At 41.6% G+C, this 22,433-nt stretch overlaps 1 protein-coding gene across 10 annotated transcripts in view; it reads right to left on the bottom strand.

Moving 5' to 3' along the window:
* The window catches only part of LOC127573482 (inactive rhomboid protein 1-like), a 268,766-nt gene that overhangs the window by 24,981 nt on the left and 221,352 nt on the right, over window positions 1–22,433 (bottom strand). For all 10 annotated transcript variants that reach the window (XM_052021748.1, XM_052021747.1, XM_052021753.1 and 7 more), the window contains 9 exons: window positions 20,704–20,910; window positions 17,906–18,028; window positions 13,518–13,678; window positions 9,047–9,298; window positions 7,856–7,967; window positions 6,651–6,725; window positions 5,463–5,624; window positions 3,879–3,982; window positions 1,387–1,450 (listed from right to left, as the gene is read on the bottom strand). In XM_052021748.1, coding sequence (XP_051877708.1) covers window positions 1,387–1,450; window positions 3,879–3,982; window positions 5,463–5,624; window positions 6,651–6,725; window positions 7,856–7,967; window positions 9,047–9,298; window positions 13,518–13,678; window positions 17,906–18,028; window positions 20,704–20,910 — 1,260 coding nt within the window. The remainder of the gene's footprint in view (window positions 1–1,386; window positions 1,451–3,878; window positions 3,983–5,462; window positions 5,625–6,650; window positions 6,726–7,855; window positions 7,968–9,046; window positions 9,299–13,517; window positions 13,679–17,905; window positions 18,029–20,703; window positions 20,911–22,433) is intronic.

The following is a 22,433-nucleotide window of genomic DNA, read 5'->3' on the forward strand; positions in this document are numbered from 1 at the left end:
GTCCCCTGACAATGCATCTTCCGATTTTATGATCTCCTGATCATCACTGCATTTAACCCTCTTCCTGGATCTTCATTACTTACCTTAACCTTCCCTCTTGACACCTTCATGCTGTTGATATTGTGGAGGCTGGTGCATTCTAGCAAGGAGTTGTCACCAATCCTCTGCTATAACACACCAGCCACCACCATACTAACTTCCTCCCCAAATGCCAGGCTCTGACCATACCCCCCTTTCGCATATGCCACCCCCTGACCCCTGACCCCTGCCCTGCCAATACCACAGACACCAGTCCAATGACCACCCACCACAGCACTCTCATGTGCTCATCCAATCTGCCCTCAGATCAGAAGAGCTGGTTTGATCACTTCTGTCACTAACCTCCACAAGAACACTGCTGGACCCACCCCCATGAGGGAAAGTCTGAGCCTAAGTCCCAGTAATTTCCCAACCATATTGGGACGAGAGGACAACGCATCAAGTTTACAAGTAAATGTGCATCCAGGCTCTCACACCCAACTCAATTTTGAACTGGTCTTTGATACCATACCTCAAGCCCAATACAAGTATGCAGTGCTGCATCCCATAACAGGTGTTTGCATCACAGCTAGTGTTTACCCCAAATCAGGGTCTAAAGTCACCAACATCTATTTATACTTACTACCACTAACTTAATCGCAAGTGGATTAGAGTACAAGAGAAAAACATCCTGTTTGTTCCAGGTGTGTATCCCTGGCAAGAACACACATGGAATGTTGTGCTCAGATCAGGTTTCCCTACCAAAACGTGCCTATACTTGTATAAAGGGAGTGCAGAAAAGAATCAAATTCCTGGGGACAGTGGGTCTGCTGTATGAGGAGATTAAACTCTTGAGTGTAGAAGAATGAGAGGTGAACTCATTGAGCATACAAAATTATGTTGAGTGGTTATATGTGGAGTTGCTGTTGTCCCCAACTGGGTTGTCTAGCCTCAAAATAAGGGGCCAGCCAACCAGCATAAAGATGAGAATAAACTTCTACACCTACAGGGTAGTGAATCTTTGGAATCCTCCACTCAACAGGGCTGTGGAAGCTCAGCGGCCAAGTATATTCAGGAAATCAATAGATATTAAGATTATCAAAGAATGTGTGGATAGTGCAGCAAAGTGGCTTTAAGGCAAAAGATCAGCCATGATTGTATTAAATGACAGAATGAGTATGAGGAGCTGAGTGGCCTACTTCTGTTTCCATTCCTTTTCTTAACATTCAATGAGTGTCAAATCACAAAATCAAAGTGAGAAAAGAGGACTGCATCCCAGTAATAACAAGGTCACAATGAAGAGGAAAATGAGCACATTGAGAAAATAACCCACCACAATTATGGGAAAATTCTGACGCAAAGCCTTACCGGCCATTTAGTGATGTCATCAGGCCATACATGAGGAGGAACAGAGCCAGGTTCAACACAAACCCTGAAGAAAGAATAGACGGGGAAAGCAAGAGTGTTAAAGTACATTGTAACAAGACTAATATTGTGCTTTCCAATACAATGCTACACAAGGGAGGAGTGTACATAGGGGACACAGCCCTTTCATTAGATTCTGTATCAAGAACAACAACTGAAAAAGTGTCAAAAATGCTTCATTCCCATCTCAGAAAAATGAAAGATCTTTACCACTACTTAATAATTTTGTAATTATATGCAGCTTTGTTTGAGATGCTGGTGTACTCCAATGACTGAGGGCAATCTAAATGGGGACTTATTCTTGAGCATCCTGAATTAAAGACAAGTCCTCAGATCCCCTAACTGATTTGTTGCCATTATTTGATGAGAGCTGCAGAGTTGGTACAGTAGGTTTAGAAAACATTTTGAACCAATTCTTTTCAAAGTATGCGATAAAGATCACAGAACCTTGCATATCTTTTAAATAAATTGCAGCTCAGTCCATAGAAATTAGCAAATTTTTTGAAAGGCAGACCACAACTGGACAATATAGACCACAGGATTTGGAAACAAAACAATAGGTTCTGATTGAAATTCCCCAAGGGTTCTGCTGCTCCCTAGGGTAGCAGCCCTGGGAATGCTAGTGGAAATATTGGGACACAGCTATGCTGGGCATCTCCTGAACTTCAGACTTGTCTTGTTAAGATCAAAGCAACCTCCCACCCTTTAGACATGAATTATCAGAGGAGCAGGGTCAGGGTCAGGACCAGGGATACACAAAGCCAGGAGGTTAGGTCCGCTTGCGTTGGGATTCAGTGCACCTCTGAAGGAGCATGCATGGAAGCGGTTGTGTGTTATCAGGCTCCAGCTGCATGAAAGTGTGGTGTGTTGGAAACTAGGGGAATAACCAGACCTCCAAAGAAATGGCACCATTTAGAAAACATTCAGCCCCTCACAATGCAGACAGAAGAGTTTGCAACCTTGGGTAACAGGCCACTATTATAAGACTCTTGAACAGACCTCTTCTTTATTAAAGATGAACTTTGACCTCACAATCTACCTCGTCATCAACCTTGCACCTTATTATCTGCCTGTACTGCACTCTGTAACTGTAACACTATATTCTGCATTCTGTAATTGCTTTTCTCTTGTACCACCTCAAAGTACTTAAACCTTTGAAATGATCTGTATGGATGCTTTGCCAAATCTAAGTTTTTCCTGGATCTCAGGACATGTGACAATAATAATAAACCAAATCAACTAATCATTACATCTGCTTTGAGGTAGGTGGATGCTGGGGTTTTTGCTTGTTATTCAAAAGGAAGGGTGTGTTACTTATAGGAACATCACTAAAGGCACTTCAACTGATGGCTGAACTGCCATTTCAAATAGCAGTTCACAGTCAAAACAGTACTGTTAGTCTGGAATCAGATACGGGGCCAAACTGGTAGGGGCATTAAATTTAACTTTGGAAATGAACAGCGGCGAAGCAGATGGGTTTTTAAATCAAGAAAAACAGAGTGCTGGAGATACTCAGCAGGTCAGGCATCACCTGTGCAGAGGGAAGCAGATTTAATGTTTCAGTTCAACAGCCTTTCATTAGAACCTACTGAGTATTTCCAATTCCTTCAGACTTTGTTTCGGATTTCCAGCATCTCCAGATTTGACTTCTGTGCTTTTACAATAATCAGCGGCTTTAGAGCCATGATTAATAGCAGCTTTTTATTCCAGATATACTGAACAAATTGAATTTACATTCATCATCTGCTGTGGAGCAAGTTCAACTAATTTCTTTGGAGGCATTTGTCCAGTAACAAACATTGTGTTACTGCTCCCCCTACCATTTCTTGTGCATTGTTCAGGTGGGTACCAGACATGCACCTATAATTTTACAAGTACACACTTAGACCACATGAACAATGTCTCTCCCCATCAACTCTCTAAATTTCAGTGCAGTCAGAGCATCAGCAAGTAGAAATCAGAAAATAACTTAAAATTCAGAGCCACCTATGAATAAAAACCTCTGAAACTGCAAAGTCCTAGCACTGAGTTCTACAATTATTCTTTCTGAACTGACTTACTCTGCTGATGATCTACTATCCAACTGACAGCCTGGAATGTGAATGTTGGTGGGCAAGTACACCAGGGGAGTAGGGTTACAACTCCACCCAAGGTTTCCAGGTCAGTAATATCCAGCAGATGGACCTGGATAGCGAACTGGAGCACTAACCCTAATTATCTTCCTAACCCAGACACAGCAAGAACAAATGCATTATCCTGACTGTTAACTGGATAAGATCGATTAAGTCAATGTAGTGTGGGGATCACAACTGTGACATCTTGTTCTGTATAACTTTGTTCCACACTCCTTTATCATTCAGAAAACCTTTAACCTCTGTATTAATGCTATGTCTACAGCAGTATTTTCTCAGTAGCTAATAATACAATATAGTTACCTTGGATCCTGATGGCACACTGAACCCTGACGGCGGGGAGTTCCATCGCCCAATGTTGGAGTGCTACTGTGATGTGGCCATTTTACCCATACAGCAAGTGTTGACTGGAAGAAACAATATAATCCATGAGATACATACTTTGCAGCAATCCAAAGCATTTATTAGGTGGGCAGGAGAGTGCTCCCTTTATTATGGTTTGATCATATTGACTTCAGAAACAACCTCATCAAAATGGATACAATGTGGTGCAACACACGTGAAATACCGGAGGAACTCAGCAGGAAAGGCAGCATCTATTGGAGGAAAATGAACAGTCAATGTTTCGGGCCGAGACCCTTCATCAGGATACTATGTGGTGCCATTTATCCATGGCTGGGATCTTCTTGGAGCTCCAATCCCTCCACCACTGAACATCTGATATGGAAACCAGTTCCTACTGCACGTCTGGTCAAGTGACAGTCATGGAGCGGGAAAAACTCGGTGGGGGGTGGGGTGGGGTGGGGAAGTGGAATAGAGGGAGGTCGGGTGAGGAATTTCAGCCTTTGCTTTCTTTCACTCTCTCTGCGATTCCACAAGGCCTCAGACCCAGGGTGTAACCCAATTTGAGGCAAGGAGAGTCCAGAGCAAACTCAAACAGGAGGTCTAAGCTTTTCTTATAGGTTAGAAATGATTTTGCAAGCAAAGTAAATAATTAACAAATGAAATATCAACTTTAAAAATCACATGTACACATTTAAGACGGGCAGTTTCTGAAACTTTACTTTCTCTTCTTCCTCCATTAACTAGTAGGATAGGAAGAGCAGCATCAATGCAATACTGTTTGAGAGACCCACCATGCTTTATAGATAACCCTGACCAGATTTAATATCCAGAACAATAATGGAAATGTTCAAGTATACCATTTGTGTTACACATCCCACCTGTGCCTGACAATGACAACAATCTTTGCTTCTTTCTCTATGAACCATTGCTTGGCGTCAATACAAGGAAAGCAATTGCACACACACCTGTCATTATTAAGAAAATTACATTGCCAGACCAACATCACCTACAGCTCATTAACCAACATGGAATGAAGATTATTACACCTGCATTTATAACACCTTACCCAAAGATATTCTTCTGGAACATAACAGCGAGCCAATCTCAATATTATGAAATGACTAGTGAATTTGAATGTGTTGAAAGCAACAGATGACTATATTAACTGAATGTATTTAGTTAATTGTGATAGCAATCAGCAAATTGTGATGGCAATTTCATGATATCACCTTAACCCTCCTGGAATACCACCCCACCCCAGTTTCAGAATCCTAAGCACTGCACATTCAACAGTGAACTTTTACATTGAAATACTGTGCAATTAGTCAATCACCATTGTTCAGAGAGTTTTAGAATCCTTGTTGGGTTGGGGCTGTCAGAATAGACTTTCACACATCTCACTGACACTCTCTGGCGGAATTTGTGTTGGACTTTTTGAGAAAGAACACAAATACCATATTAACTAGTAAAGAAGCAGCAACATCTCTCCTTACCCTTGTGTTTTTAAACAAATTTTCTTTTTTTTGGAAAACATTCACCTACCGAGCAATCTTTCTCTGAGGTTTGAACGCATCCTGACTTGTCATTCCGTACACAGCAGGCAGATTTATATTCCTCTTGCCTCTTCTGGGTGATTAAATCATGCACTTGTGAATCTTGCCTCATACAAGGAGAGAACTTTGCTCCAAGGTGGATTAAAGCCTCCTGCAACAGGAATAACATGTCACAAACTTGAATTTGGTATAAAGAGAATATCTACAGAGGGGTTACCAATGTAGAAATCTAGTCCACCAATTTAAAGCAGGCCCCACCATGCCTTTGGATGAAAATCTGTAAAGTATGTAAGCATAAGACAAAAACTGCTTCATGGTCAGAAGGGGACAACCATTAACACTTATTTATTAAGGGATTTACTTTACAAACTAGAGGCTGGGAACAGCATTTATTTGATGGTTACTGCACAAGTGAACAGAGCAATAACACTACTTTCCAAAAAGTGGATAAATTACCAAGAAAGATGGGGAGGGGTCAGGCCCTTTCTTCTCATGATAGATGTGGATAATGGGAGATCCTAGTATTAGTGATCTTGCACCAGCTGAGCCCAGAGTTATCTTCCAGAGTTGAATTTAATTTCAGTGCATAATTCACTCCTCACAGGGAGTTTGTTGGTTCAAAAGCAGGATATCACCATTGTTTAAAGTGCAAGCCCATCTGTTTGTATAAGCCTCGAGCTGGTAATTGTTCAAATTTAGCCTGCGTTCAGCGATGGAGGAATGTAAAATGATGCACCCTGGATTATGCTGCCTGGATTAGAGGGTACAAGCGATGAGGAGAGGTGTGACAAATTTGGGTTGTTTTCTCTGGAGCTTCAGACGTTGACAGAAATGTCAAATACTAGATGTCACACACTTAAGGTGAGAGGGAGAAAGTTTAAAAGGAGATGCGTGGCAAGTTTTTTTTTTAAGAATATACAAAGTGGTAGATGCCTGGAATGGACTGAAAGTGTAGTGGTAGAAACAGATAGCGGCATTTAAGAAGCTTTTAGATGGACACATGAATATGCAGGGAATGGACAGACATGGATCACGTACAGGCAGAAGAGATTTAATTTAATTTGGCATCACGTTCAGCAGAGTCATCATGGGCTGAAAGGCCTGTTCCTGTGCTGTACTGTTCCACGTTCTACGCAAGTTAAATTAAAAGCTCCGAGCAGAATTCAGACTCACTTACAGAGTTTGGTCCAATCCAGAAATTTTCTTGCTGCACAAATTTAACATTTTCATAGACACCTTTATTTCTTAAAATCTGGAGAAAGGAAAAGAAAAAGATGAATTCCACAAACAAAACAGACTTAAAGCAAAACCTATCTAATGCAGAATTTGACTCTTACCAACATCTACCAATGCACCAGAGAAAGCATCCTATCTGGATGTATCACGGCTTGGTACGGCAACTGCTCTGCTCTGGACCGCAAGAAACTGCAGAGAGTTGTGGACACAGCCCAGCACATCATGGACACCAGCCTCCCCTCCTTGGACTCTGTCCTTACCTCTCATTGTCTTGATGAAGCAGCCACCATAATCAAAGACACCACCCACCTGGGACATTCTCTCTTCTCTCCTCTTCCATTGGGTAGAAGATACAAGAGCCTGAGGCCACGTACCACCAGACTTAAGGACAGCTTCTACCCCACTGTGATAAGACTATTGAATGGTTCCCTTGTACAACGAGGTGGACTATGACCTCACGATCTACATTGTGTGACCTTGCACTTTCTCTGTAGCTGTGACACTCTACTTTGTACTGTTATTGTCCTTACCTGTACTACCTCAATGCACTCTGTACTAACTCAATGTAACTGCACCATGTAATGAATTGACCTGTATGATCGGTCTGCAAGACAAGTTTTTCACTGTACATCAGTACAAGTGACAATAATAAACCAATACCAATAAAAACAAAATCAAGAGTGACAAAACACATGGATTGTCATCAGAGGTGGTTCTGCTCCAGGGAGGGTTGGGGTAGAGCCCAGGGTCTGCCACCCTTTCACCACTGAGGAGGATCCACAAGAAAAAGAGGAAGACATGCTGGTGCCACAGTACCAGGGAAGATCAAAGACACCAGGAAATACTTGAAAATCCTTTCCTTTAGAACCTTGGATTGAACAGAGGTCCAAGGTGAAGGCTGCAATGGGAAGTGGGCTGAATTGGCATGGATCATTACCACAGCGTACACCACCCATCCTGGATTGATGGAGGAGAATGGAATTGGGTGCATTTCTCAATTTGGACACCACACCGGTATTATACTAGGCAGCAAAGTTACTGGGGTGAGGATGGAGTTGGGGGTTCCGTCTCCTTCAATATTATGTTGCTGAATTATCCAACAGAGAATCAGAAAGGATTTTGTTATTGACTGAATTATTTACTCACTGAATCTACAGTTTCATGTTGAGAAAATCCTATTGGAGCAATTCCATAGATACACACTGCTAGTATAGTGATCAGTATATGCACAAATGTAATCCAATATGTGAAAAATGGCCTAAAAGATAAAGGAAACAACAGTTAGTGAATAATCAATTGGCCTGAAGCAGCCATCTGAACATTTGACATTACAGTTTGTGTGTAGCTTAGCTTCTCATCAAATTAAATGAAGACGAGGATGCAGGCAAACATGGGAAAAATCTGGGAATGTGAGTTTAATGGCAGGAACTTATTTCAATTGTTTGCTTACATTTCCCATGAGACAGCAGCAAAATCAACATGCCAACTGGGAGCGATCAAGAGATTGGAGCCTGGGAGGGCTGCCTGAGGGAGGGAGGAGGATCAGGCATTGTGCCTGGAGACTTAAAACTCTTCTGTACTGCTTTGAGCTATTTTGATAAAATTTTGCTAAATAACAAAGTACAACTGAGTGGAAACTACTGAAAATTCTGAAGAAGTTAGTCTGGGTGGTGTGTAACCGAGCCAACCATAGTTTTTCAGCCTTGATCAAATTACTTGGGCAAAGTCAGTTGCTGGAATTGGCCTCTGCACTCTGAGATTAGGGAAGGAATTTGGTTGGGTTCCCGCTCCGATCTAATGGTTCCGATTGAGTGCCATATGGACTTGACGGCTAAGGATGGTAACATGGGCTGAAATGTTTGATTAACTTGCTGGCAGTCACAGCCTAGATTCGCACATCTTGGGCAGACATGTTGGGGAGCTCCTGTGCACAGACAGCCACTTCTGGAGGAGTTAGTAACTTCACGGGTAGAAATAGGAAAAAGAACGCTGCCAAACAAAGGAATGAGGGTAGAAAAATAAAACAGCACTTTGCCAACTCAATAGTTTATACACAATGTTATCATAAAGACAGCAAGCAATGAAGATGGGAGAGTCATCACCGACAAGAATAACTAGAAAATGGGGGCAACAAATTAAAAATACAAATATCTGAGGAACCTCCTGCACTAAGAAGTGTCCAAGAATGCACCCTTCATATACGATAAAAAGACTGTTCGATGAGGTAATACTCCAATATCTGCAAGCTCTTGGAATAAGGCAGACCCACATCATAACTGAAAGCCACTATAAACCTATGAAAATTAACATTACAAATCCTGGTCAGACTGTCCTTACCGGTGATCGTCCATATTATCTATTTGCTTCTTCACATAGCTGTCTATTCGCTTGCGGTACGTTCGATTTGTTAGCTTTCCCACCATCCCTAGTCCATAAGGTCTCTTCTCCTTGGCGAGCAGTTTCTTGACCGGTATTGCAATACGTTGGCCTCTCCTCTGGCCACTCACACTGACAACCTCCTGCCTTAAGCGAACCTTGGGCTGAGGTGGTGTGCCTTCTTTTTGTTTCCGCCAGCCTCGTTCCAATGGGCTGAAGAAGACAATCGATCAATGATTACTTTGTCTGGGTTACGGTAAACCCATACAAGATCCTCTGGGGCTTTAAGAGTGTGGACGTGGAGAGAACGTGGGGGAAAAAATAGAACTAAAGGACCACTCTTTAAAAATAAGGGGTCAACCATTTAAGACCGAGATGGAGTGAATCTCTCTCTCACACACACAGAAGGTTGACAGTCTTTGGAACTCTCTCTCCAGCTCCAAGGGCAATAGAAGTGGAGTCTATGAAATATTTCTAAGGCAGACATTCTCAATAATGGAGTGAAAAGTTACTACAGGGAGCTGAGGTTATAATCAAATTAGCCATGAGCTATATTAAACGGCAGAGCAGGCTGGAGGAGCTCAACAGTCAACTCTGCTCCAAATTCACGTCAGCACACTCAACCTACACAAAAGCAAGCATTTTCTAACCCAAACGCGTGTTTATCTTTTCTTGATGTGCCACTGACTTATTTAGTCAACTTGGGTATTTTTCCCCCACAAGCAGAATGTGAAAAATGTAAAGGATCTATATTTCAGCAGCATGCTTAAAGCAAACTGCAATGAATAGCTTTAAAAAGATGCCAATATAAAAATCACCTGTCAAATTTTGGAGACACAACAGACTGCAAATGCTGGAATATGGAGCAACACACAAAACCATAGATGCTGCCTGACCTGTGGAGTTGGTCCAGCATTTTGTGTTAATCAAATCCTCCCAGAGATCAAAAACTATATTAAAAAAAAAGTGTTACCTTGTCCTCCATCAATAAACACATTACACCCATTGGATTGGGAAATTTCTGGACCTGGGGTGGTCTAACAAACTTTCATTTCTGCCTGTGAACAAGTGGGCCCAGGTATATATTTAGAACAGGAAGAGAACTGGGATGATGGTGGGACAGTGTGAATGGAGTTTTCTAGACAGCCACCTGTCTAGAATTGGCAAGTTGCCTTTCCAATTCTTTGAACAGGTTTTCTTGTCCAAGTGCCACCTAATTAAAAGGTTGCCCTTGGGAGAGCAAATGCGTGTGTGTCTGGCAATATCAAAGGGTTGACTCAAGCATCACCACAGAAGGGAATGAGGGGCAGTGCTTGGTTATCTAGCCTGCAAACCGCAGGGGTTTAATTCAAGGAACAGCACAGGAACAGGCTCTTTGGCCCACAATGTTGTGCTGAACTAATGGCACCTAATCTCTTTTGCCTGCACACAGTCCATATCCCTATCCCTCCATTTTCTGCATATTCATGTGCCTAAGAACCACTTAAACAGCTCTATCCTATATGCCTCCACCATCACCCCTGGCAACACATTCCAGGCATCCACCATTCTGTGTAAAAAAAACACTTGCCCTGCATATTTCCTTTGAATTATTCCCACACCAACCTCCCCACCCCCACCCCCCCCACCTTGCATGCCCTCTAGGATTAGACATTTTGATCCTGGGACAAAGATACCAGCTGCCTCCTCTGTCTATGCCTTTCATAATTTTATAAATTTCAATCATATCTCCCCTCAGTTTCCACTGCTCCAGAGAAAACAAACCAAGTTTGTCCAACCTCTCCTCATAGCACATGCCCTCTAATTCAGGCAGCATCCTGGTAAACCTCTTCTGCACCCTCTCCAAAGCCTCCACACGCTTCCTATAATGGGGCAATCAGAATCGAATGCAATACCCCAGATATGGCCTAACCAGGGTTTCATAAAGCTGCAACACAACTTCCTGACTCTTGAAATCAATGCCTCAACTAATAAAAGGCAAGCTTGTCATGCCCCAAAGTGAGCTTCTTGTGCCTGGAGGAAACATTCCTCCTCCGTCTGCTCCAACAGTTGTGCAATATATGCACTTCCTCTAATAAAACTAGCTCTGCTAGTCTCTTTTATCTGCTTTGGTCCTTTAACACTGGAAAGCTTCAGCTTTAAAATGAAAACAGAGTTAAAATGGAGCAATATGTCCTTTTAAAATATCTTCAGGATCAAACTGCCTCCTGAGAGCAGACTATTTACCTTCTTCCTTTAACACTGGAAGTGGGAGAGGGTGGGGGTTGGGGGAGGCAGATTTAAGAATTCTAATGGTTTAATTTTCTTAACAGTGTCCAATCTACCTGCCTTTGGGAATTACACCTCTCATGCGTAAATCAGAGAACCCAAGCGAGTGGCATTGTATAAATTTTTGACTGACTTCCAGGGAGGTGAAAGAACTTTCACCAGACTAAACAGGAGAATCCTGGAGAGTAGCAAAGGGGTGATTTTAAAATAGGCAAGATGACCCACTGACATGGATTAGGTTTGAATTCCTAGTTTGTGCAATAATGTCAACACTACGGTGAAGCAAACAGGAACAAGTGTCAATGTCAACAACATCACGGAACAGAAGCAGAACCAGGATCTGCACAAAACATTCCAGTGCAAGGCCAACCAAGGAGAAACTGAAGGAGATAGGATGTTAATATTCCATGTGTAGTTAAAGTGGAATTTGTGCAAATGTATTGCCCATGAGGTGGAGAACAGTGCTGCAGCTTGTAGAGCTGTTGTCTCACAGCACCAGAGACCCAGGTTCAATTCTGACCTCTGGCTGGATGGAATTTGCACATGCTCCCTTGACAATGTGAGTTTCCTCCCACATCCCAAAGACGTGCAGATTGGTAGGTTTATTGGTAACTGTAAATTGCCCCTAAAATGTGGAATTGGTGTAAACGGGTGGTTGATGATCACAGTGGGCCAAAGGGCCTACTTCTGTAGTGTGTCGCTCCATCTCTCTATGTCTCTCCACGTGTTGGCATATAAAGGAAGAGCAAGGGCTGTATTTCAAATGGTAAAGTGGAGATAGATGGAATTGGGGAGTTTATATTTAATTATAACATGGGGAAGAAGGAGATGTATATGATATAAATAGTTTATTATTCCAAATACTTAAATTAAACTATCAGCTTAGTCGGACAAAAAGTTAACAAGCCATCTAATTGATGTCTTCACCATATGGAAAATCGATGATGGAACTCTGGTGAATAACATTGACCATGATGTTGGAAGGTTAGCCAGTCGAGGTTTAAGATGGCTACTCATGCAGGAATTGTCAGTATGGATAGGTTGACTCACTGCTTTCACTTGGTCATTGTGAACCAGATCAATGTTCAGAGGAGGCTTCTTGTCATCACCAGCTGTTTTGTGACAATATACGTGGTGAAGGATTATCATTCAACAAGAGTCAGTCAAGATGGGGATGGCCATTGCTGGAGGTTAGCTTGTCCTCAGCAATCACTGACCCACTTGCACAAACGTTAGATGTATATCTCTGGCAAATCTCAGTCAGTCAGGGAATTTTGAGTGGCATAGCTTGCTGACTTGGCTGAAAGGAAAGATGAGTAGGTCAGAGGCAAATGGTGTCCCAAAGGATTTCACACTTGTTAGGGTATCAAGGTTTAAAAGTTGAGGAAGCATGGGAGACATTGTCTAAGGTTCCATCAAACAGCCCAATTATGTGAACAAGAGAAAATAGGAGCAATAATCAGCCACTGGGCCTCTCAAGCACGCCCTGCCATCCAGTACGAACTGCCTCAGGCCTCCTCTTTTATGCCAGTTCTCTACTGACCTCAGTTCCCTGATCTTACTAAAACAAAAGGTCTTCTTACTCTTTAAATACCCCAAGGAGCTAGCCTCTCCAGAGATGAGAATTCCAGAGGTTCACCACCCTTTGTGAAAAATAGTTCCTGTGCACCTCATTTTAAACGACTGCCCTTCCCCACCACACCACCTCCCCCTCACAAACCTGTAACCATGTCCACTTGTTGGAGATTCTCGCACTAGTGGAAACATTCAACATCTATCCTGTCCTGCCCCCCCAAAGACTTTTTCCCCCAATAAGATCTCCTCTCATTCTTCTAAACTTCAAATATGGATCTAATTCCTTTAGCCACTCATGATCAAGATGATTTCACTTAAAAAGAGATGTGCACCTAGGGACTAGACACTGCTATTTAAGCAATTCGAACCTCTCTACCCAAATCATCTTTTTCATACCAACCTAACATTTTAATGTGAACTTACCTAAAGTCACGATGCAACAAAAGTAAACTGGAACAAAATGTCAAATGTGAATTGTTTTTTTTTTAAAAATCACTTCACTCTGTGCTAACCTCTACAGCAACTCACTAGTCAGGGCTGTTCTCTCCTTACACTGCCACAAGGGTGGTAAAAAAACCCTGCAACTTACAGCATTAGGTGACTTTTCTCGAGTTCACTTTTATCTAAGGCGCTGCCGGTCAGATCAGTCTGATCCAGAGAGTTGCCTTCTGTTTCCTTCGCAGTAATTGCTTCCGCAGGTTCAAATACCTCATCAGGATAAGTGGACAGCTCTTCATGTAGGACTCCTTCCTGGCCAAAAGAAATAACAAATTCAAAGAGAAAATCTCAGCAAATGCAAAGGTGATAATATTCTGTTAGTTATTCCATCATAACAATCACATTAAGATGCATCTCTAAACCACTTATTTTGATCAAGCTTTTGGTTATCTACCCCAATATCTCCATGCAGTTCAACATCAAATTCTATTTGATAGCAGGAAAACATCCAAAATGCATCACGTCTATGTTAAAGTCATCATATGAAGCTGTTATAATACCAGTTTTATAAACATGAATTACACACATTCACTTAATTGCAACATTTTTTTATCACTAACATGGCATTCCTCATTCTTGTATCATGCCCTGCAGATGGAGACATTTCAAAGGAAACCTGGGCCAAGCATTTCCCTGCACTAACCAGCTCTCATTCTCAATGAACAGCCCATCTAAGGCTCAACTTTTCTGAGAAACTGAAAGGGAATGTGAAAGTCATCTGGAAAAAGTCAAGACATCTTGAACTGGAGCGCTAGTAATCTGTGCCTAACTAAACTTTTATTGATGTAGACCTTGGGTCAATTTTCTGTATCCGTTATTAATAACAATAACCATTAAGGAATGCAGAAAATTCAGCACATTTTTGGGAGTATCCTCAGGTTAAAACATGATTACATTTGTTGTTTTTCTTTTTATTATTATTCAGCACCTCCCATTACTATACATCAAATCGTGACATCATTACATTCATGCAATGGAATTCACCTTAAATCAAGCTATCCTACACAACCAATCAGTATAGTATTCTGTACAGGACAACCATCTGCTCTGAGAAAGCTGATCGTCTAACAAGTTGATTCCATGGTGACTACCTTGGGGCACAACACTGGAAAAATCTGGGATATGTTGATATTGAGCATTTCTATGGCAACATGAGCACTGTGCGTCTCTTTGCAGCTTGAATAAGCTACAAAAAGCCAATGACTATTACTTTGGTTCTGGTCCCAAGAGTTCATCTTTCTGTAAGAGAACTGTTTTAGTAGATAATCAATTTGAAGCAAAATGACTTCTTAAAAAATGGAGATTGCCCATTTTATGGAGACACAAGATGGAACAAACAAAAACTGCTGGACGGACTCAGTTGGTCGAGCATCTGTGGAGGCAACATTTCGGGCTGAGATGCTGCAATGAGGACAGAGTGTCAAGGGAAGATAGCAAGTATATATAAGCCAGAGGGAGGGATTACACAGAGGCTGGTGGCTGAGACAGAAACCAGATAAAGGAAGGATGATGGACAGATGGAACCAGGTGGGGGAGGGTGATGAGTCTGGGCAATGAGGGGAGGAGCAATGGAAAAGATGAACAAAAAGAGAGCGAGACCTTGGGTGAATTAGTGGGAGTGGGAAAGGAACACAAGTGGGTTACCTGAAAGGGGAAAATGTAATGTTCATATCATTGGGGTGTAGGCTACCCATGCAGAATACAAGATGCTGTTCTTCTAATTTATGTTTGGCCTCACCATAGCATGACAGCTGGAACCAAATGAGGGAGGCCAAAAGCAAACTAGAAGAACAGCACCTCATATTCCATTTGGGTAGCCTACAGCCCAGGACATCTAATGCTGGGATCTCGTTCACAAACACCACCCGAGAGCTGCTAAAGGAGACACCTGACAAAGCCTCTCTATATCAGCCCCTAGTTGGCTTTTCAACAGTGGGCCAAGCCTTTGCTGAAAGACTCCTGCATCATTTAGATCCAAGGACAATTATTCAAAGGCAACAGTGGGCCACATATTGGTGTTTGATGAAGGCAAGCAGCAGAGCTGATGGTTCCTGAAGCACTTCAGACATGTGCTAAGCAACAGAACATAATATAACAGAAGTGACCTAACCTCAATGTGCAACAATGTTTGACTTATACACATACATCGACAAGTGGCAGTGCTCAGGCTAATTTTCCTTTTTTTAATTAACTTTTAGGATATGGACAATGCTGTCCCTAATTGCTCTCAAGATGATGGTGCTAAGTCATTGTACCTTTGGGGAAGATGCTCTCACAGTGCTGTTGGGTAGGGAATTCCAGGATTTAGGCCCAGTAATGATGAAGGACCAGTTATGCATTTCCAAGTCAGGATAGTGAACTCGCAGGAGGGGAACACGCAGGTGGTATTCCCATGCACATACAGCCTTTGCCCTTCTTAGTGGTAGAGCATTCGAATTTTTCAGGTGCTTTCAGAAGTAGCCTGGGTGAGTAACTGCAGTGCATTATTTTAAGATGGTACACACTGCAGCCATGATACACTGCGTTTATTATTTTTAATAAAGGAATGATGGATAGGCTACCAATCAAGAGGGCAACTTTGTTCCCGAAGGTGTTGAGCTTCTTGAGCACTCTTCACTTGTGTATTGTTGATGGTGGAAAGGCCTTGGGGCACAAGTCACTTGCAACAGTTTACCCAGCTTCTGACTTGCTCTTATTTCTATGGTATGTATATGGCTAGTCCAGATGAGTTTCTGGTTAATGGCAACCCCCAGGGGATTGATAGTGGGGTAGACAGTAATGGTAATGCCATTAAAACTTTGCTTAGGCCACATTTGGAATAATTTGTGCATTCTGGTCACTGCATTACAGGAAGGACGTGGAAGCTTTGGAGAGGTTGCAGAAGAGGTTCACCAGGATGTTGCCTGGATTAAAGAGAATTAGCATAAGGAGAGGTTGGACACACTTGGATCATTTTCTCTGCAGCAAAGGCTGAGGGACAACTGGATAGAAGTTTATGAAAATAAGAGAGGCATAGATAGAGTAGATAGAGTCATTTTCTATCTACACCTCTCATATTTTCATAAAGGGCCTGTTTCTGTGCTATACAGTTCTACAAACGTTAAGCTTAGGAGGATGGACTTTCCTTTGTTGGTGATAGTCACGATCTGGCACTTTTGAGGCACAAGTGTTACTTGCTGCTTATCAGCCCATACCTGAATGCTGTCTCAGTCTTTCAAGTACAGTGCAATGCTACATCTACCACCTCAATGTTTTTGCAATTTTCACCCCCAGGGTGAAAATGTCAAATACTAGAGGACCTAGCTTTAAGGTGAAAGGGGAAAAGTTTAAAGGAGATTTATGAGGCAAGTTGTTTTTATTTTAAGAAAAAACACACAAGACACACAGTGGTAGGTGTCTGAAATGTGCGGCCAGGGGAAGTGATGGAAACAGATACGATAACAACATTTAAGAGGCATTTGGACAGGGACATGAACAGACAGTGAATGGAGGGATATAGACCAGGTGCAGGCAGATGGGATTAGTTTTGATTGGCACCATGACCAACACAGACAACATAGGCCAAAGGGCCTGTTTCTGTGCTATACAGTTCTATGAACGTTAAGCTTAGGAGGATGGACTTACCTTTGTTGGTGATAGTCATGACCTGGCATTTTTGAGGCACAAATGTTACTTGCTGCTTATCAGCCCATAACTGAATGCTGTCTAGGTCTTTCAAGTACAGTGCAATGCTACATCTATCACCTCAATGTTATTGTAACCAAAAATCTGAAAATCCAGAACCCCATCAAATGGACAAAGGTCAATGCATTCCCTTCTGAAAGATGATAAAGAATTGCCTCCAGTTTTTCTTTGGACTTCTATTTCAAACAGGAGGATGCTTTAGTTTTTTTTCAAACAACTGAGAAGATGGGAAAACCACAGAATAGCATAGCACCAGAGGTGGTAATTTGATCCAATGAATCTGGGCACGATTGTTTAATAAGCATTTCAGTTAGTCCCATTTCACTCCCTCCCTCTTTCCCTGAAGACCTGTTTCTTTCAAATGCAAATTAATGATGGGTCTGTATCCACCAATTTATCAGGTAATGCATTCTAAATATTAAGCAAAAGAAAAACATCAATTGAAAATCTTTCAAATTTAAAAGCGGTAATTTCCCACCAATAAATGTTTCCTTAATTCAGAGCAACATAACATATAAATTCACAAAAGTTAAAAGTGGGATATTTGCTCAGTGGGACCCGATTCAAGTTCCACCTGCATTTAGTTTGCACCGAAGTAGTTCCACCCGTCAGCATTGGTTTGCAATTGCTGCTTAATTTCCATGCCTAATACACATCAGATATTCTTCAAACTTGTTAAAACAGCTGCACGCAGGAAATGCAGCCACGAGCAACAGAGAATTGATGCCAGCACCAAATAATGATGCAATGTGCTGTACATCATTGCATCCAATGGTCTCTCTTAAGGAACCTCACCCTTGCGAAAAATGAAGTATCCAACTCATCCGGGAAATCCACAGTTTCTTCTTCTGCAAAACTGGCAGGAGTAAAGCTGCGTCTCTGAGCCCGTCGTGTTGTACTTTCCCTGAGAGAGCGCCCCTGTAATAGAGGTAGGAAACTCGTGAGTTTCAAATAACTTGCAATTGAAGGGGACTGCTGCAGTGCTCTATGAAACAAAAATTTCCCTGTGCTTATAGGAATGTGTCCAAATTGACAGTGATGTCAAGTCTGATTCTCACTGGCAGGGGTAATAACCCAATCAATCCTTTCTAAAGATCACCACCATGAAATTGATCAGCATCTAGAAACAGATCGGCACTTCTAAAGGAATATTAGCAGATAGTTGGTGATGGGTCAATAACTGTTGTTTTATTTGGGGGGGGGGTGGGGGGAAGGGGGTGGTTAACTCTTCATTGTTTCTGAGCATTTCCAACATTCTCAGTTCCTGATGAAGATCTTCAACCTGAAATTCTAATTGTTTCTCTTTCCAGAGATGCTGCCCGATATTTCCAGCATTTCCTGTACCTGTCTTGTTCTGTGGCCTGTCAGATATTCAGGAGGCCACAAGCCTGTGCTCAAAACTTTTTCTCAATATGCAGCCAGATATGGTTGCTCTTTGTTCAATGTGCTGGCGCTGGAGGAAGGGACGTGGGGAAGAAAGAATTGTGGCCCAAGTGAGTGGACCACTGGGGTTTTTGAATGATAATGGTTGGTGGGCTTTGTAGGAAGGGCAGGGTTGGTACAGGGTGCACAGCAGGGTGTGATTATGGTCAATGGATGCAGGTGGAGTTGGGACAGGAGCTCAGGGTTGTGAGGATGCTTTGAAGGACAACACTTACCTCGACTAGCCCGAGATGGGTTAACAGTGCCAGCCTGGGTCCTGTTGAGGCAGATCCCCCATGTCAAGCAGAGGCACGTCTCGCAGGCTTCAGCAGGAGCCCCTGAACAGTGCAGATGAAGCAGTGCATGCACTTGCACATTAGACACATGGGGACCCAGAGCAGAGTCAGAGTTTGCCCAACTCACAGAAGTCCCCAATTTTCAATTACCTTTCCTCCTTTTTAAATTCCAAATGGGTAATGCAGCACACACAATAATGACACCACATGATCCAGTTTCTAAGCATACATGTAAAGCGAGTTTGTTCTTGATTTACTTAATATTTTAGACACTAACATGCAATTTATCACAAATCTACAAATGTTCTCATCTATTACACCAAGAACAGACTTGTTTGGATATCACACTGGGACGCCAGTGTTCCTTGATCTCAATCCTGTTCAAATTTCAGGTGAATTTGAGTCACAGGATATTATATAAAGACAACTCTGTGCAGTATTTTTCTCTGTAAAGTGGGTTTAGTTACAGGGCAGGAATAATAAGGTGTGAACATGCCAGCTAATATCATACATCTTAAGCTGTGCACAGGGATTGAGTATACACTGGCACTGATCCTGATGAGTGATTAAAACATCAGGAAAGAAAGAATAGAAACACGATGCAAAATGGTGAGATTCCTAAAGGAAAAATGTGTAATCTGCCCATGCACACACTTCTCTTTTCAATGGAGACACAAGAGGCTGCAGATGCCGTAGTCTGGAGCAAGAAAACAAACTGCTGGAGGAACTTAGCAGGTTGAGCAGCATCAGTGAAGGCAAAAGGCTACTGAGTTCTTCCATCAGTTTGTTGTTTGCTTCTATTTTTAACGTTATTTATCCCAGATCAATGGAAAGGATTGGTTACTTCACTATTGATCAATTTTGTATGACAATGAATTGCATTTAAAATGCACTCCCCGCATCAAAACCTTTCTCCACCACACTTGAATTGGAGAATGGAATGGACACCAAACTAAAAGGGTAAAGAAAATGCTGAATTGCTAAAGAACAGAGTTGAAAGAGCTGTGGAAATATCAGCTGTATGATGACTCAACAGATAGCTGACATATCTTTTGCTGTCCTCAGCCTGTGGCATCTGGTTATATGATAGTACACAGCAGTCCTGGCCACACATCTGGTCCCAGTATGGAAAAAAAAATGTTTTTTCAACAAATCCACTTATAGGATGCTTGGGCATCACTGAAAGTCCAGCATTTATTGTCTTTCTGAGGAGGTGCCCCTCTTGAAACATTGCAGTATTTCTGGTGTACACAGAACTACTTTCAGTATTTCAGGAATAGGCCAACTCAGTGTATGTACAAGTTCTGACCTTGTGTACTCCAGCCTAATAAAAGGCCAATGTACCAGAAATCAATTTATTTTCTGTCTGGCTATGACACCTTAATATCTATACGGGTCTGAAGTCTCCTTAACCTCCAGTGCTCCTAGCTTATCACTTTGTTCTATCCTTCTTCAATTTAAATGACTCAGTATTTGAGATTTATTTGCCACAAATTTGCCCATTCATGTAATCAATATCTTTGCAATGTATCTGAGTGGAGTACCACCTTTTACATGACAACTTCAGTATCTGCTCTGTTTCTGCAGAGACCGTAGAACTGATGAAAATGTTGTTGCTTCCATTACATGCAAATGTGGCAACAATAATAACCAAACCTGAATATTGCTGTCAGTACTATTGACTAGAAGCAGAATATTGTTCCATTTCAGACCTTGAATACCTAGCAGTTGAACACCTTCAAATATATTCCAGGATGCTTACAAACAGTATGGAGGATACTATAAACAGTACAATACAAACCTTACTTTATTGGACCAAGACATGAATGCTCTTGACAGTGAATAGTTATGAATCAAATCCTACTCTTCACCTACCTTTACCAGGGCTGCTGCTGCTCTGAAACTCATCTTAGCCACAGATTCCCTCTTTCTTCGTTTGGGAATACGGTTGTATCCAGAGCGAGAGCTGGTGAAGGAGCACAGGGATGCAGCACCAGGTGTGATTGGAGTGTGGGGAACACTGTAGCCGTCATTTTCATCTGGCATTCGAAATGCCCTTCCTCTGGCCAGTGGGTCTACAATCTGCAGCAAGTTAAAGAGAGCAAACATGAGGTTGAATTGAACCAGAATCAGGTTTATTATCACTGACGTATGTCGTGAAATTTGTTGTTTTGTGGCAGCAGTACATTGCAAGACAAAGACACAAGGCCCTCAACTCATCCCAAGGTGAAAATCCTGAACACAAGCCAGCTGGAAAATCATCCACTTCATTACACAACACACCCAATATTCTATTTGATCATGGCCAATGGAGTCCAGTACCAGGCAGATCATAAAATAAGCAACAGGACTTTGCCTGTTTTGTGTTTCCATCCATGTCCGATAATACCTGTGTTAGCTTTAATACAAGTACACTTGGCAATCAAACTACAACAAAGCAGTGCATGTATAATCTTTTACAATGGACCAGATTTTCCCTATAACAATTGCAGAGCCTCACACAAAAGAGGAAATAAGCAATTTATGCCATTAGTCATATCAATTCACCTTCGCTCATGACCTTTTGCACCAAATCACCACTGCTTTCAACAAAAACCGTTCACATTAATTATCATAGCTTTGGTTGTGCTAAAATTACAGTGACTGCTAATTTTCTGCAATTAAACCCATTTTTACATCACTGCCACTTAACTAATAAGTGGCACTGATGCTTGGGCATGGGTATGATTAGGACTGACATTTAATGCATCCTTAATGGGATTTAAATGATATACTACTGTGGGGTTTGTTAAAAGCTCATACCATTAGATTGCATGTCAATAAAAACTTTTTGTAAAATATTTATTAACCACAAATATTCACAATGAAAAGTTACTATTTTGAAAATCAGTGGGAACACTTGCACTAATATATAGCACTGGAAAGTACACCATAAAATAAATTGATCCTAAAGTCACAAAGATGAAGGACTCCAATTCCAGCTTTTCCTTCATATTTAGATTCAACTGTTCCATAACTGAATGAAATACCAGTTCTCATGGATCCATTTAATCTAAAATAATTTCCTTCATTTCCTTCTGGGGAGGAATAAAACCTGGGCAATGCTAAATTAAGCTTGGAGTTAATCAGCAGCTCGACTTGTTTTAATCTAATCATTATACAATATGAAGACAAATGATAACTAAAGGTATCGAGAATATAACTCAGATTCTAAAAGGCAAGATGCTCTGCACAAAATCTATTTGCCCCTTTAAAATATTATTTATGCATTTCCAGCTCACCTTGATACTCATTGCAATGTTACAATTAGAAATTCAGGTATCTATGGAGGATGTCACTAAAACTTGAAAAGAGGATCCTTTCTGAGGGTCCCAATCTCATGCTTCTCCCGAACTATTTATCCAATTCTATTTTGAAAGCTTCTATTGAATTTGCTTCAACAGTGCATTCACAATTTGTTTGTAAAAAAAAATTGCTCTTCTTACTGCCAACTTATTTGTCAGTTACTTAAAATCTCTCTTTTGGTTTCTGAACCTCATCCTTTCTAATCTAACAAAAAGTATAACCTTTTACTTACCTGCTCCCTTCATAATTGTCCACCCTCT

The sequence above is a fragment of the Pristis pectinata genome, chromosome 8, assembly GCF_009764475.1.
Source record: "Pristis pectinata isolate sPriPec2 chromosome 8, sPriPec2.1.pri, whole genome shotgun sequence".
NCBI classification, from domain to species: Eukaryota; Metazoa; Chordata; class Chondrichthyes; order Rhinopristiformes; family Pristidae; genus Pristis; species Pristis pectinata.